Below are 16,480 nucleotides of genomic sequence, written 5' to 3' on the forward strand. Positions count from 1 at the left end.
CCCAGAACAGGACACTACTCCAGCTGCAGTCTCACCAAGGCCAAATGGAGTGGGAGGATGACATCCTTAGTCTAGCTTAAGATGCATTGATAGATGCATGTCAGTATTTGATATGCTCTGCCAGATATGGCATCACATTGGTGACTCACGTTCATTCTGTGGTCTATCATGACACCCAGATCTCTTTCAGTGGAGGTGCTGGCAAGCGTAGCACTGCCGAACCTGTAAGTGTGCTACGGATTATTTCTCCCCAGATGGAACACTTTACATTTCTCCATATTAAACATCATCAGGTTAAGATCCACCCACTTCACAAGCCTGTCCAAGTCAGCCTGTGTTGCCAGCCTGTCCTTGAGCATGACCATGCTCCCCCATAAGTTGCTGTTGTCCACGAACTTTGCCAGTTCGCTTTTAATACCTGAATCCAAATTGTTCATGAACATGTTGAAAAGCACTGGTCCAAGTACTGAGCCCTGACAGATGCCACTGTTCACCTTCCGCCATGATGACTCAGTTCCATCTATTAATACTCTCTGCATCCTACCTTGGAGCCAGTTACCTAGCCACCGGAATATAAAGTATTTGAGCCACATTTTCCCAATTTTACTATGAGGACATCATGGGAAACTATGTCAAAGGCCTTTTTGAAGTCCAAATATATGACATCAACCTCATATCCCCTATCCAGATGGCGAGTTACCTGATGATAGAAGGAAATTACGTTGGTCAGGCATGAACTGCCTGCAATGAAGCCATGTTGGTTCTCCTTTAGAATACTGCCTTCTGTTAATTTATCAGTAATGGAGTCTTTGGTATTTTTTCCAAGATTTTACCAGGGACTGAGATCAGATGGACTGGCCTGTAATACCCTGGGTCCTTCTCTCTCACTTTCTTGAAGATAGGCACCTCAATGGCCCTCTTCCAGTCTTCTGGGACCTCTCCCAAGTGCCACAAGTCTTCAAATAGCTTTGCTATATGTCACACAATGATGTCAGCCAGTTCTTTTAGCATTCTTGGGTGTGGTTCATCTGGTCCTGCTGACTTGTTCAGACTCTCTAGGTGTTCCCCCATAAGATCTCCACCAACTATGGGAGAGTGATCACCCCCACTTTGATCATCCTGTATCCTGTCAAGGAGGCTAACACCCTTGGACTCTTGGAATACCGATATGAAATATTCATTTAGGAATTCAGTTTTGTCCTTAGTGTCAGTTATCAGCTGTCCCATTTTGTTCATCAGGGCAGGAGCTCTATGCTTCCCTTATTTTTTCTCTGACTTCCTACATATCTAAAGAAGGACTGTTTGTTGTCCTTTATTCCGGTTGCCAAGATGTATTCAGTTTGTGCCTTTGCTTTCCTAATCCATTCCCGACAGGTGTGGGCTATTGCTGAGTACTCCTCTTTGGTGGTAAATTCTGAGTTCCATCTCTTGTAAGCTTTTCTTTTTAATTTTAGGAGGTCCATGACTTCCCTGTTAAGCCAAGGGGGTCTCCCAGCCCTTTGCTGCCTTTCTTACGAAAGGGAATGGACTTCCTTTGTGCTCCTAGGATCACTTCCTTGAGGAACAACCTCTCTTCTTGTATTCCTTTCTTCATCAGACTGTGATCCAGCAGGGCCTCCCCAACCAATCTCCTAAGTTTGTGGAAGTCAACTTTCCTAAAATCAAGCATTTCTACCCTACTGACTGATTTCCCTGACTTATGGTGGATGGAGAAAGTGATCACCTCATGGTCACTATTGCCCAGTTTCCCTTTGATCCTCAGGTTGCTCACTAGATCATCCCCTTTGGCCAGAACCAAGTCTAGGAGTGCCTTGCCTTTGATCAGCCCATATAGTTCTTGAGTCAGACAGAGCTCTTCCATTCAAATGAGGAAGCTTTGTGAGTGATCAGATCTTGCTGTGTGCTCATCCCACAAGATGCCTGGGTAGTTGAAGTTACCCATGACGACCATGCTCTGAGAGCATGCAGCCTCTTCCAGTTCTCTAGAGGCTTCCTGGTGTGCTGGAGAAAATCCTGTCCTTCAGCTGTCAGAATATGCTTCCTATTGTTCCCAGAGGTGCAAATATGTGATATTGGACCAGCACCAATTGTAAAGAAAATAGATTGCATTGGAAATCAACCTGTTGTGGCCAGTAAATGCTTGTGAATGTGTGCAGCATCTGGCATTGAGAAGCGCAGCATGCAGCTCATAAGTCTATGGTGGAAGGGGAGGGCGGAGGGCAGGGACAGGGGGCCAAATCGATGACCCCCATGGTGAGGGAAGGAGTGGGGCAGGGACACTGGATGGGGTGGATGGCTCCTGCTGCTGCATCCACCCTGTAGGGGGGAACATGTGCCTCTGGATCTCTGCGGTGGGGGATGGGCTGCAGCTGTAGGCTGGGGTCTGAGCTGTATTGGGTTCTTCCTGGTGTATGGAGGGGAGGGGGTTGGGCTGAGGCTGTGTTTGGGATGGGCAGTGTTGGGAGGGGGGCTACAGTGAGTTTGGGGGGGGCTGCAGCCCCCCCTACCAGCGCCGCTGCTGCCCACTCTGAGCACAGCCTAGCCCAACCCCTACCAGGAAAAACCTGGCACAGCCCCGGCCCGCAGCTGCAGCCCCACCTCGTGCAGATCCAGGGGTACCCCCCCATACCCTTCTGAAATGCCCCCCACAGTGGCAGGAGCCACCCCTACTCAAATGACCCATGGCTCCATCCCATGCCCTGCCCCAGTCTCACTCCCCCCTCACCATGGGGGTCCTGATCCCCAATGCCTCTTCCGCCACAACAGATTTACCAGCTGTACACAGCTCTCCACGCTGTAAAAAAAAATCAGATTGGTATTACTGATATGCCTCCTTAAAAATTGCCCATCTGTATCAGCCCCCAAAATCTCTATTGGTGCAACCCTAATTGTTCCCTGGTTTGCTAGTTCCATGGTTGTCATTTCTTTGGCTTGTACTGGTAGTTGTCCACCTGTTCCCCGGCAATCTCAGTTTAAAGCCCTAAAAGATTTTTTTGGCTAACATGAAATGTGGGGCAGCAGTGATGAGTATCAGGCTTCAATTTTCCAACATTGTGCTAGACTCTGGATGTGGACCATTTACTTAAGTACTAGAATGGTGGTAATTCAACCTGCTAAATTCCATTTATTTATGGCACTGAATACTATCCCCCCTGCCTGTTTTTCAGGCCCCTGAAATTGCAGGTAAGAAGTTCCAGTAGATTACAAAAGGAATGAGTTGTGTTTTTGTTATTGCCAGAGAAACCAAAGAACAAAGGGGGTTGGGATTTTGGGGGCTCCAATGTAGTTGAAAACCTTTATCCAAAAAATCTATTTCAGGATGGTAACTTTGTCTTCCATAATCTGTTCCTTGGGTTCAAAGAACTGGTATTCAGCTCTCAGCCTTCGGGGTGCTTATTTTCTGTACACAGAATGGATGACAATATAAAAAAAATATGGATGCTTTCAAATTGTCACTTCCCACTAAAATAAGGTGTTGTGTTTGGTTTGCTGACAGCACCAAGCATTGTTCACTGAAATACTGGAGATAATGGTGGCCTACTGGAGAAAGAAGCTATTTGTGTATCTTATATGTGATTTAAGTAGACAGCAAGCCCATTCAGCAGGCACTATTTGCTGGGCTCCCTAGCACTCAGAATTAAAGAGGAACAACCAAACTTATTCCTCAGTCTACATTTTGAAGCAGTTCCAAATGCAATAGCAACAAAAATATGCCTGTTCTGGGGCAGGCTTATCAACACAGGAAATAACCAATAGTAGGTATATCTTCTGGCATAGCTGAGATAGTTTTGGACCTCAAGGTCATACAACATTCTGTCCCTATGTAATTCAGCACACTACATATATAGTTCCCTCAAAAGTTAAATTGTCCACAAATTGGTGGAAATATAGAGAGAAAATTGCAAAGGGTTACCATCCTCTCCAGGATTATTTTCCACAGCTCTAGCAATGGTTACCCCCAGCATGAAAAGGGAAGATTACAGCTGTGTAGATAGATCTCTGTTTAATGACAGCAAATGTGTAGACAATGGGTGCTTTCATTGTGGGTGAGTTAAAGATCATATTTACAATGCCAAGAGCTTTTTGTTATATAAACCTATTACTCAAGCCTGGGAATTGCTTAAGGCACAAGGGATTGTTAGCACCCTGTGGCTAAACAGGTGCTGTGAAGAAGACCAGTTATTGCACAATCCAACAAACAATTAAATAAAATGATAAGTACAATAAAATAAGCCAAAAGTTACACACATTAATACTTAAGAACAGAATATCACATAGACTTCTAGCAGACTTGAGATCTTTATCCATTGACAAGAAGCCAAGATGCACACATATTTGTCATGCATGTGTAGCAAGGAAGCATCTTTGCAGACAAGGAGTGAAACTCATCTCAGTCAAGATGCCATATAGCTCTGGAACTGGTGTGCCACTTACCACTAGAGGGAAAACAGGAACAACCTTATTTAAGTGTTCAACAACTAGCACAAAAAATAGAATTGTGCTAATGAGTCTTAAAAGGTGGGAGGAATCTGCAATACTGAGGAAAACTGGGATACCATGCAGTAAGAATTCAATGTTTTTTTAGGACTGGAGTAACAGAAATGAGATGAAATTTAATGCCATGAAGTGCAAGGTAAGGCATTTAAAGAATACAAGAATTCCTCCTGTAACCTGAGGACTTTGGCTGGAAATGACCAGAGAAGGAAAGAAGTGAGCTTACTATTTGATCTGTGATAAGGAACTGCCACTGGGATATACCTATGAGAAAAGCAAATATACTTGGTAAGATTCAGTCAAGTAATTTCCAGTAGTGATAAGGAAGTATTAATGCTACCAGACAAAGCACAACCTCACCTGAAATACTGTACAATCCTGGCCTACCTCTATTCAAGAAAAAAATAATTCAAACTGGAACTGGTACAGGAAATGGATAGAAAACCTATTATTGAAAACTAAAAGAACATAGCTTGTAAAGAAAAGGCTGGGAAACATGAATGACTGGTGCCCCCTGAGACTGGGTAGGCACAATTTGTGGGTGATGGGGGCAAGTGGCGAGCGCCTGCAGAAGCTGGTAGTGGTATCTGCCAGCAGTGACTGCCTGCAGGTGGTAGTAGTGGCAAGGGGGGTGGTGAGTGGTGACTGCCCCCAGAAATCGGTGTTGTTATTGGCCAATCTTGGGGGCGGGCACGTGCCCCCCCATGAGTTGCCTCTGCTGGGGAGGAATACAATTCCTCTCTCTATGGGCTGGGGGGCAGGGGGCAAACACTAGGGAAAGAAAATAGCTGTTTAATCTTGAAGATAAGATTAACACAAGAACAAAAAGATATAAACTAGACATTAATAACTATAGCCTGTCAATCAAAAGAAGAGTAAGGTTCAAGAACAGCTTAATATTAGAAGAGGGAACAGTACTACTATTTTAAACAAACGCTTGCTAAATTTATGAGCCAGATTATACAACATGGTGTCAACAACACGGGTATTAGTAGGTCACTGATGGGATTGGATGTGGGGATCTCTTCTAGTTCTGTTTCCGTAGTATCTGAGGGCTTCTGAAAATCACAACACCCTCTGTGCTGCATTTATTATTTGCACCCTATTAACTGCATTTTACAGCTGGAAATTTAGGCACAGTTCTGCCTTAATTCTGCTGTTTCCTGACCTTAGTGCTTGATTTTACAGTCTGAATAATGCTCAGTGTCACACCAATGGTGTGTGTAAAGTTCTAGGATTTTAGGAAAGGGAAATGGAAGGAAACAAAGGCCATTACGTGGCCTTCTATTGATATCCAGATGATCTCAGTAGTTAAAGCCTGATATAATGAGGTGGCTGCCTCCTGGGCTGCAAGGAGGGGTATGTGCAAAGCTAGTGGGTTTTGCAGGCTGCTCCTGGGAGGGGGACTCTGTTGCAGGTTGTAATCTTCTGCCTTGTCCCTCCGAAGATGAAGTCCCTCTTTGAAGGCTCAAGACAACTGTAGTGGCTTCTTAACCTGGCAGGGGAAATACCATGTATCCGTGTCCAAGGCAGTTTTCCTGAAGCACACCCTGGGAGAACTGCTCTTCTGGTATGATTCAGTACCTGCTGAGGTGCAGCAGCTTTAAGCCCAGTTTATGGAAATAGGAGTCTCCCCCTTTGCTAGCTTCGAGAGCTTTATGGCATCCTAAGGCTTAGGCCTGCAAGTAGGATGCCTGCTGAAGGTTTTAGAAATATCTGAAGCCCCAGATGCAGGTGGGGGATGTTTGTCTAGTAGAGCTACTTATGGTTCTGGTCACTTGGATTTGGAATTAGTTTTGCCTAATTTGGCCGCGGATACAGATTAAGTAAATAAAAAAATAGTCCTTCTGCTCTGTCCCCTTCAGCCGGCTCCTGCTGCAGCCCTGCCTGTTCCCCCACCGCTGGCTCCCGGGCCTCAGGCCCCAGCTCCTAGTTCCTATCCCCCTGCCCCGCCTCATCTCGCCCTCTCGGCGCTACGGCTGGCTCTCCACAGCCCCATCTCAGTCGCGGGGCCCGCGCTCCGGCCGCGCCGACACGCCATCTTCCTTCGTCGCAGCGACTGCCTCCGCCGACCCCCACAACCGCTCATCTCCGCCCCGGCCCGCGCGGGGCTCCGGCGCTGCCCCCGGGGCTAACGCTTATCGGCACGGGCGGCTGCAAAAGGCCTAAGGCGGTGGGGGGGCGCTTGCTGCCACCGCCCTCCTCACGCGCCGGGATACAGGCCCAGCCGCTATTGGCTGCAGTGAGGCTGGGCGCGTGCGCGGGGCGGTTGACCCGCCCGCCGTTACCGGGCAGCGCGTACACGGGTTCCGGGGTGGGGCTCTGCTGGGCTCGGCTCGCTGCGCCACGCCCGGGCCCAGCGGTGGCGGCTGTGGCCTGCGCCGACCTGCACCGCGCTGGCGGGGATGCCTGAGACCGCCCGGCTCGGCCGCGCGTCCGGCCGCAGCCGGAGCCGGAGCCGGAGCCGGAGCCGGAGCCGCGGTCGTAGCCGTAGCCGGAGCCGGAGCCGCAGCCGGAGCCGCAGTCGCAGCCGTGGCCGCGGCAGCAGCAGCGGCGACGAGTCGGAGCGCGAGCGCCGCCGTATGGAGAGCGACGCGTCCCCGGAGCGCGGCAGCGACAGGAGGCGGCACAAGGTACCGGGGCCCCGGGCGCTGTCGGGCTGCGGGAACGGGCCGGGGCCGGGGCCGGGGCCTGGGCCGGCGCCGCGCTCCCCTCGGGCCGGCCGCCCTCGGCGGCAGCAGCGGCCCCTGCGCGGCGACCTCGTCCCGCGCCCGCCTCGCCTGGCCCCCGCGGCCCGGCCCGCCCGTCCGTGGCCCGTGGGAGCGGCCCGGTAGGATTCGCCACCGCCTGCCCTCCGCTTCCTCGGACCCTGCTCTCCGGTAATTTCCCCCGGCGGCTCCGGCCGGTCGCGCTTGGAGCCCGGCCCGGCTCGGCTCTGCGGGCGGGGGGCGCCGCGTGACCGGCCTGGCCTGGTCCCTCCGGCCTCCCGCGCGGAATCGGCCCCCGCGGTGCGGGGCGGTCGGTGGGGGCTGGGCCGGGCCTGGCGCTGCGGAGCTGATCGCGGCGAACTGGCGGCCGCTAGCAGGCGCCGCGCGGCTTCTTGTGCAGCGGGGTGGGGGTCGGGGCGCGGGGCTCGGCCGCGGTCCTGGGCGGATGCGTCATCCCGGTTCCTCGGGGAGGAGGGGGAGTGGTACTGGGTTTTCTTTCCTTTCTTAAATACAAGAAAAGATTTTGGGCTTTGAAGCGACCTCATGTAGGAGCCTGACGTCAGAGGTGGGCATAAGAGGCAGGTTTATTTTTAAACCGGGCTGTGGATCTCTCTGCTAAAGGGGAAACATCTCCTGTTTCACCCCCCCACCCCAACCCAGCAGCCTGTCTGCATTCCCCTTCAAGTGAAAAAGTCTGTTTCTGTAGGCAGGGTGCTGGGCACATGCACACACGGTTCTGAGCAGGTGCACCTGGAGGGTGCTGGACCTGGTCTTACACATGAGAACACTTTATGCACTTGTGCACATGCAGTCTGCTGAAAACAAGCTCATGTGCACATTGTTTTGAATACACATATATGTGATGTGCTGGAAATGTACATATGTGTGCACACAGAGTTCTAGTTACATGAATGTGTACATGTGCTTTTAGTACATTACAGTACACAGCAGTATGAATTCATGCATACTCAGTGTGCTGAAAATGTGTATACACATGTGCATGTGGAAACACAACATTCTGGATTCATGCACGTACAATATGCTGGAAGTGTGTGTGCACGTTCATGTATGTGCAGTGTTCTGAGTTGCATATGTAATGTGCTGAAAACGTGTGCATATACACAGCGTTACAGATTCATGCACACGCAATGTGCTTGCTTGTGCACATATTCACGCATACAGTATTCTGAATTCGTATGCATGCAATGTGCTAAAGATGTGCACATGCACACACAAATGCAAATTCATGCACACACAATGTGCTAAAAGCTTGTGTGTGTGCATACTTGTGCATGTATGAATTCAGAACTGTGTGTGCATAATGTATTGAAAGTGCATGCACGCACATCCAGTGTCCTGAATTCATGCACATGCGGTGTACTGAAAGAACATACGCATGCACACACATGTAAAGGTGCATGTATTCAGGTGTGCAAGTTGTCATAGGTGCACTGCTACAAATGCTTTTTGATTTTAAAAACTATCTTGTGATGTTTTGCCTGGCCAGTATGAACATCTGCAATTATTTTAATGGCTTTTTCTTCATTATTTTGTTACATACCAGAGAGATAAAAAAGATGAAGGTTATAAATACCATGATAAATCCATCAAGAGGAAACCTCATGGATTGGATAGTGGGCAGTCTGAAGATGACCGTGATTCTCCAGTACCCAAAAGGACAAAAACGGGGGAAAAGGTGAATGGTGAGACTGAGGAAGGAAGCCCTGCCCGCAGGAAAAGATCTTCATCTCTGAATAATGGCATGACCCATACAAAGACACAACATCATTCCAGTGAAGGATCCAGTGGAGAGGGTGACAGTGAACAAGAGCAGGTGAAACTAATTACTGGGTGGCATTCAGCTCCTATGTTGCAAAACTGTGGGAAAAGTTTCTCAATAGTTATTTCTCATTTCTTTGTCTGACCAGTAGACTAGTTCTCAAGAATTCAGATTAATAAATTTAGATGTCTTCAATAACAAAGAGGTCATCTAAAATACTTCTGAAGTCTGAGCACACTCCGATGTTGCCACATAGCCTCACAACTCACAGAAAATCTAGTATCTCTAAATTGTGCAGTGATTAAAAAAATAAAAAACCCAAAAATCACTAAAATTACTGAGTAGAATCTAGCAGAATCAATTTTAATAGTCGTGACACAGTAGTTTGGTTTCCTGAGTTCTGGATTGAATGTTATGGTAGCAGCTGGCAGGCTGGCAAGCTGCAATGAGGAGGTGTTTTAATGGGATTCAGCACCAGCAATTAAATATTGATACAGTTGCCAAGAGTTTACTCTAAGTGGTCTATACTGGAAAATAATTTTTCTTTGATTTCCTTTTAAGTAAAAAGCCTCACTGTTTCTAGTGGAAGACCATTCCACTGTTAGTACTGTTGCTTATGTACAGAGTAACTTGTAGTCTCACAAGTTATTTAATTGGTGCAACAGTAGGGCATGGTTCAAGCTCGTATTTTAACATTTCCATAAAATGCATTTGTAGAATGTTTTAACTAGGGGTGAACCAATAGGGATTTTTGGGGTCGATACTGATAGCTGATTTTTAAGGAGGTATGTTGGCTGATAGTGATCTGATTTCTGATACAGCTTGGAGAGCTGCATGCAGCTGGTAAGTCTGTTGTTGTGGAAGGGGTATGGGGTGGAGGGCAGATCAAGGCCCCTGTAGTGAGGGAGGGAGTGGGGGTGGAGCTGGCGCTAATGGGGCAGGGCAGAGTGTGGGATGGAGTTGCGGCTTGTCTTGGGAGTGTGGGGAGGGGTGCGTGGCTCACGCTGCTCTGCGCACCCTGGTAGGGCACGTGCCCTCTGGATCTGCGCAGGGTAGGGCAGGGCAGGGCAGGATGCCACTTGAAGCTGGGCTGTGCTCATGGTGGGCAAGTGATGGTGCTGGGGGGGTAACGGAGGGGACTACAGCCACCCCAAAACTCACTGTAGCACCCCTCCCAACCCTACTCGCAGCACTGCTGCTGCCTGCCTCAAGCCCTCCCCACCCTGGCCAGGCCAGGCCACCCTGCCCCCCCACCCCCTGGGAAGAGTGTGGCCCCAGCTTGCAGCAGCAGTTCACCTGCCACATGCAGATCCGGCAGGAGCACACCCCCCCACCCTGGTATGCACCTGGGGTGTGCGCAGTGGCACAAGCCACCCCCCCCCACCTCTCAGATGAGCTGTGGCTCCATCCTGCGCCCCACCCTGCCCTGTCCTGGCTGGGCAGCCCCACTCCCTCACCACAGTGGGCCTTGATTTGCCCTCCCACACCCCTTCCCCCCACCCCACAACAGACTTACCAGCTGCATGCAGCCCTTCAAGCTGCCAGGCTGTGCTCCTCGCTGCCTACATGCTGCACTGTGGCTGCGTGCATGCACAGGCCATTTATCGGCCACATTATTGGCACATCAGGCCGATTTCTGATGCAGCCAATTTTCTTTATATCAGTGCTGATCCCATATCAGACCGATGTATCAGTGCACCTTTAGTTTTAACTGCTCTAAATGTTTGTGCTGTTCATCATGTAGAATCCTGAAAGACAAAGACTTACGTAAAATGAACAATACTTACCCAGATTATGTTAAAAATTTGCTGTATCATGTCTATAGTTTGTCTGTCTGTATAGAAGACTAGCCAATTGCCTGTCAAGAATGATGGGTGGAGGGGGCTTGGATGGAGTGCCGCCACCTAACACCCCATGCGGCCACTGTTCTGCCTCTTGCAGGAACCGGGGTGGGGGAGCTGAGGCCAGCGGCACTGTCTGGTCCTGGGCGCGGCTTTGGAATCTGTACAGTCCTCTGTTCAGCTTTGAATCATGGTGGTGCTCCCCTACTCTTGGAGCACTTTGATTGGCTGTTTCTGTCAGCCAGTTGGAGTGTGAGTAAAGCATGACAGACTAACAAAAGCCTAAGCCTGTCTATAATATTAGAAGAATATTACTGGAAGCTTCTTTGGAATGGTGGAACAAATATTCATCCCTGTTTATTTTCTCTATTGCTTATGATTTTTTTTGTCCATCCTACTAGGGATGCTGATGCAGTGTACCTGTACTATACTTATCCAAGAACTTAAAAACAGATGCTGGAAATCGGACCTGGGTTTTGTGTGTTTCAGTTAATGTAATTTCCAGTAGTTCAGTGTGAATTGATTTTGTTGTTGTTTTTTAGATCAGCACTTTCTGAATTAGCTAAAACTTCCACCATTTGTTTAGTGTATGTGTAACGTCTTGTAGGCATTTAAATACATTAGGTACTGAAGATGGGACTGCTTACTTCAGGTTGTAAATCACATGCAAGTCACAAGAGTGCTATTCAGGAAATGGAAAACCAGAATGGGTTTTTAGGAGCCTGAGTTGTCAGTTTTCCAGTGGCAGTCTGAACTGCCTGGGGTAAACAACTAACACTTTTCTCCTCTTCTTGTCTGCAGAATGGTGGTGATTAATATTGGTATACAATTTTTGTTTTAACTTAACAGGAATTGACTACAGAACAGAAAGACGGTGCTTTCTCCAATTTTTATATCTCTAAAGAGACTATTGAACTCCTCCGAGGTAATTTTTCTTGTGTTTACGCAGTATAACTAGCAGTAAAGAAGTATCTTTTGTTCTTTTTTGGTTTGAGGAAAGTGTAATAAGCAGTGGTACTGAATGTGTCCCTACTACTGTGTGTAGGTGGACAATGACATTAAGTTTACTACAGTGCTGCAGTAGCATACTGAGAGCCTATATCAAGCATACTTTATTACAGTCGGAAAGGGGGAGGAGGGCAACTTTTTTGGCAGGCATGCCATAAATTAGGTCTGTACCCTCCCTGAGTGCAACCTGATTCTGTTCCCTGCCTGGGCTGCTGCTCAGCTGTCTACTTCCTGCCACATCTGCTGCTATGCTGTCTGCCCCCTCCTTTATCTGCTATGTGCTAGAGGCTGTGTGTGCCACTTGTGACATGCATTTCACAGGTTGACCACCCCATCTTATTAAATATATATGTTTATATAGTTCTCATCAGTCTGCTCTTCATGTTAGATTCCAAATGACAAAATATCAAGGTACATAAGTTTAAAACCTAATTATTTTGGTAGTGGAATAAAATTCCATTGTAGTTGGACTAAAAATCGTAACTTCAATACTAACAAACTAATAACAAAATATTTGTGTAATAGCTTTATATAACAACATTTTATAGCAAATGTTTCATAAACTAAAAAATGGGGTAGTTTTCAGGTGCTACTTAAAGCAAGCCATCTACTCAAGGATGAAAGAATGGATGGAGACTAAAGTGTAAATTGGATGACAGAATTAAGTTTCCATTTTCTGTTGAGGGAGAGCTGTTGGGTGGGGAAGAAGGAAACTATTTCTGAGGATGCAACAATAGAAAATAGTTTGAAGTACAGGCAGTCCTCGACTTACAACTTTTCGAGTTGCAACGAACGTTGCTTACAACATTTATAAAGTGACTCCCCATTTTAATGTTCCAACATGGGTTTAGTCTTTACGACATCCTGTGTGCAGCTGGTAAATGGTGGAAGGGAAGGGCTGTGGGGGTGCAGATCAGCGCCCCTCACGATGAGGGAGGGGCTGGGGCAAGTGCTGCCCAGCCAGGGCTGGGTGGGTGCGGGGGGCGGGAGGGGTGCGGTGGCTCCCGCCGCTGTGTGCTGGTCATCTGGCAGCTCCTGCCGTTGCTCCTGCCACTGTTCCAGCAGGGCATGGGGAGGTGTGTGCCCCCGCATCTGCACAGAGTGGGGCTGGTGGGGCCAGAGCTGCGCTTCAGGAAGATGGCAGGGACTGCGGCACATTTTCAGGTGGCTGCAGCCCTCACCATATCTGCTGCCTGCCCTGCCCTGTTCTAGGGCACATGCCCTCCCACCGCTTACCCAGCCAGGGCAGGATGGACACAGAGTGGAGCTGTTGTGTTGCCTCCGGATAAGCAGCATGCAGTGGCAGGAGCCATCCCCGCTTCCTGCACCCGCTGGGCGAGCTACAGCTTTGACAGCATACAGGGGGCGTATGCCCCTGGATTGGAAAGGGAGCAATGGTGGGGGGCGGGGGTGCTGCAGCCACCTGAAAATTTGCCATAGCCTCTGCTGCTCTGCAGCCTGGTGCAGCCCTGGCCCCGCCTGCCCCACCCCAGGCAAGTCTGGGGCCATGCCCCCGCCCAGTGACCTCCTGGGCTAGCAGTGGGAACTGCTGGTCAAGCTGCCAGATGAGCAGTGCAGTGGTGGGAGCCGTCACACCCCCACTTGCCTGAGCCTGCCTGGCCCCGGCTGGGCAGCCCTTGCTCCAGCCCTTCCCTCACTGTGGGAAATATTGTTCTGCCCCCTACTCCACCACTTACCAGCTGCATGCAGTATTGACCAACCCTGGTAAAGGAACCAGCCCCCCATTTGTATTGTAACACTGTTCCTATGGGGAAAATTTGTTCTGAGTTACAACGTTTCGACTTAACACACACTTTTCAGGAACCAATTAAATTGTAAGTCTCAGGACTGGCTGTAAATTAAAATCCAGTTCCAAAACTGCTCTTAAGATTAAGTAAAAGGGTGAAGACAGTGATGTGGTCCTGTTTGTGTTTTTGCGTTGTTTCCTGGAGATGGCATGTGATGTTCTATTGAAATTCATGTAGTTGTACTCATGAACTCATTGCAACTTTTCCCTCCTCAGCTCGAGGTGTATCATACCTGTTTCCTGTGCAAGTAAAGACCTTCTATCCTATATATGACGGCAAAGATGTCATAGCTCAAGCATGGACTGGAACTGGGAAAACATTCTCTTTTGCTATTCCCTTGATTGAAAAGCTTCAAGGAGACACCCAGGAGAGAAGAAGAGGCCGAAGTCCAAAGGTAACAGCACATTACATGAGAGTTACCATATTCTGAGATAATGCTTACTATGTTTCTTTGTCATGTTGATTCCAGTTTTCTTCAAGCTTGTGTCAGTGTGGATCCTGCTGCAGGTGCAAAATGCATTTGAGACTGGAGCCTTTTGAACAGCAAAGTCTGGGACTGCAAGTGTACCCTGTGGCTCCTTGCATTCCACATGAATGCCAAAAGGGCAGGGCAGCTGCATTGTTTTCACAGTTGAAACAGGAGGTGTCCAACCTGCTTCTACTTAGTGTTTGCCACCTGTAGTTTGGAACCCATACATGTGTCCCTGTGCAGGGCCATTAAGTCCTTTTTCCCTGATGGTTGATTTGAAATTCTTGGGCTACAAATCCTGTTCATCTTATCTTCTGATTCTTTTGACAGACTGCCAGAGCAGATAACTTTTGTACAAACCGCGTAGACATGTATCAGACTGGCACACTTTTCATGAATTTGATCATGGGATCCTTCTATTAACCCCTGCTTGTTAGAGCAGTCTAAGGTCACTTTGGACCTTGAAGAAACTAGTATGTGAACCAGCTGGTACAGAAGAAATTTGTGCCTTTGCAGTAGGGACGTGACAATAAAAACCAATGCCAGCAACTTATAAGTGTTGAGAAAAGAGCCTTGGCAAGTTAAAAACCAGTAAAAGATGTTTGAACAGAGAAGCACAAGCTCCAGGTACAGCTTGGTGTCCACAGAGGGAGGCTGAAGCAGTCCTTTTGGAATAAGCCCATTAAGGCCCATTCAGAAACAAATAGTAGTCAAGTGGAACCAGCTGTAGTCTTGGTAATAACTCAAAATGTACTGGTATCAATTTCACTAGTGTCGTCAGCTGTACAAATACCAGTGTCAAAGTGTATCAGTCATTCATGGTACTGGTGGACATCCCACTGGAAGAATCTGCACTTAACTTAGGAATAGCATAAGTGTGTGGGGACAAACTAGAAAGGTTTACACACAAAATAGCTTGCAACTAAAATGAGAGAGAAGGCAGCAAGCAAAGGTTCTTGTAAATGTATTCAAAGCAAAGGGAAGACTAAGGCCCCCCTGTATGTGTACAGGTAAAGACATGATGGGATGTAATGCATGAGTCACACTAATTGCACTTCATGCCATGCTATGTGTGCATGGCAGGAGGTGCAGTTGTATGGATCGTGCATTAGATTCCATTGTACATTATTACTGGTGCAGGGGAGCACCAGCAAGAAGCAAGCTTCCACAGATGGGAGCCTCCTCAGTTGAGGGGCTCCCAGTCACAGAGGTGTCCCATGCACCCCTGGGACTGGGGGATCGCAGCTGCTGCAATTCTCCAGGCCCAGGGGTTTCATGCATCCCCAGGGCATCTATGCCCCCAGGGGCTGGGACCCAACTGGCATCTGGCATCCAGTGTCTGCAGCTGTGAGACTCTGGGTCCACATGCTGCTGGGACCCAGAGTCAGCAGCTGCTGGGGCTGAAAGTCCCTTTAGTTGCTGGAATCGCAGCCCTAGCTGGGCATAGCCTCTGAGGCCGGGTTCCCTTTCAGCGGACGGGGGGGCTCCCAGCTGCGGGAGAGACCCTGCTACACATGCAGATTTTTAAAGCTTGATAACAACCAGCTATAAAGTTAAGTACACATTTTCAAAGTCTAACAGTATAACTGGTTGGGGCATTTATGGTGTGATAGCTACTTTGCATAGGTAGCTGGTCTTAATATAATTGCTCAGTTAAATAGGTAATTGCACAATACTTGTAATGTGAAGAGGGGGCCTAAAGTAAGTATAGGTCTACTAGCTATGGGAAGGGTGAAAAAAACCAACAGATATTATGGGGAAAGCTGAAAAAGGGCCTTGCTTCAGTCTGTGCAACAGTTCGGTTTTTACTCGATGCTTAACAGTATTAAGAGGATGAAGGAAAAATTCTTGCCTTTATCCCTTTATGAACTTCTAGGTCTACATGTGTTCAAATTAGTGTGGTGTATAAGACTTAGCTTAGAGTACTAATGGTACTAGCCGAAGCCACCTCTGAACAGCCACCTCTAACAATTATTTTAGAGAAATTGTGGAACGTCAGTGAGAGGGAAACTTAACCTAACATTGGTTACGGGTAGTGGACCAGAAGAAGATCATGCAGCCTAACTTTGATACCACAATGTTAGTAGAACAGATTATTCGATCAGTTTGTAGGCTTCTTAAGGGTAATGAAGTGATGAGCAGCTGCCAGTATTCATTTGTCAAGAACCGATGTCAAACTAATTTTCTTCTTCCACATAACTAACTAGCTTACTGGATGGGGGAAAGCAGTAGGTGTCTTGACTTCAGGAAGGCTTTTGATGTAGTTTCACATGACATTCTTATAAGAAAACAAAGAAAATATTGTCTAAATGAAATTATTCCAAAGTGGGTATACAACTGGTCAGAAAACATCTTTCAGGCTGTCTTGTGTG

The 16,480-nt window shown here is 48.1% G+C and overlaps 1 protein-coding gene across 2 annotated transcripts in view; it reads left to right on the forward strand.

Annotated features, from left to right (window-relative positions):
- Window positions 1-6,506: 6,506 nt before the first annotated feature.
- DDX21 (DExD-box helicase 21) overlaps window positions 6,507-16,480 on the forward strand; it is a 31,942-nt gene continuing 21,968 nt past the window's right edge. Inside the window, exons 1-4 of one of the 2 annotated variants that reach the window (XM_090058451.1) lie at window positions 6,507-7,127; window positions 8,767-9,036; window positions 11,673-11,748; window positions 13,855-14,033. In XM_090058451.1, the coding sequence (XP_089914577.1) occupies window positions 6,900-7,127; window positions 8,767-9,036; window positions 11,673-11,748; window positions 13,855-14,033 (753 nt within the window). In that variant the 5' untranslated portion in view covers window positions 6,507-6,899. Of the gene's footprint in view, window positions 7,128-7,170; window positions 7,374-8,766; window positions 9,037-11,672; window positions 11,749-13,854; window positions 14,034-16,480 lie in introns of those variants that run through there. The other variant, XM_090058452.1, reaches the window with a different exon arrangement.

This window comes from Crocodylus siamensis, chromosome 7 (assembly GCF_052110815.1).
Source record: "Crocodylus siamensis isolate JL-2025a chromosome 7, ASM5211081v1, whole genome shotgun sequence".
Taxonomy (NCBI): Eukaryota; Metazoa; Chordata; order Crocodylia; family Crocodylidae; genus Crocodylus; species Crocodylus siamensis.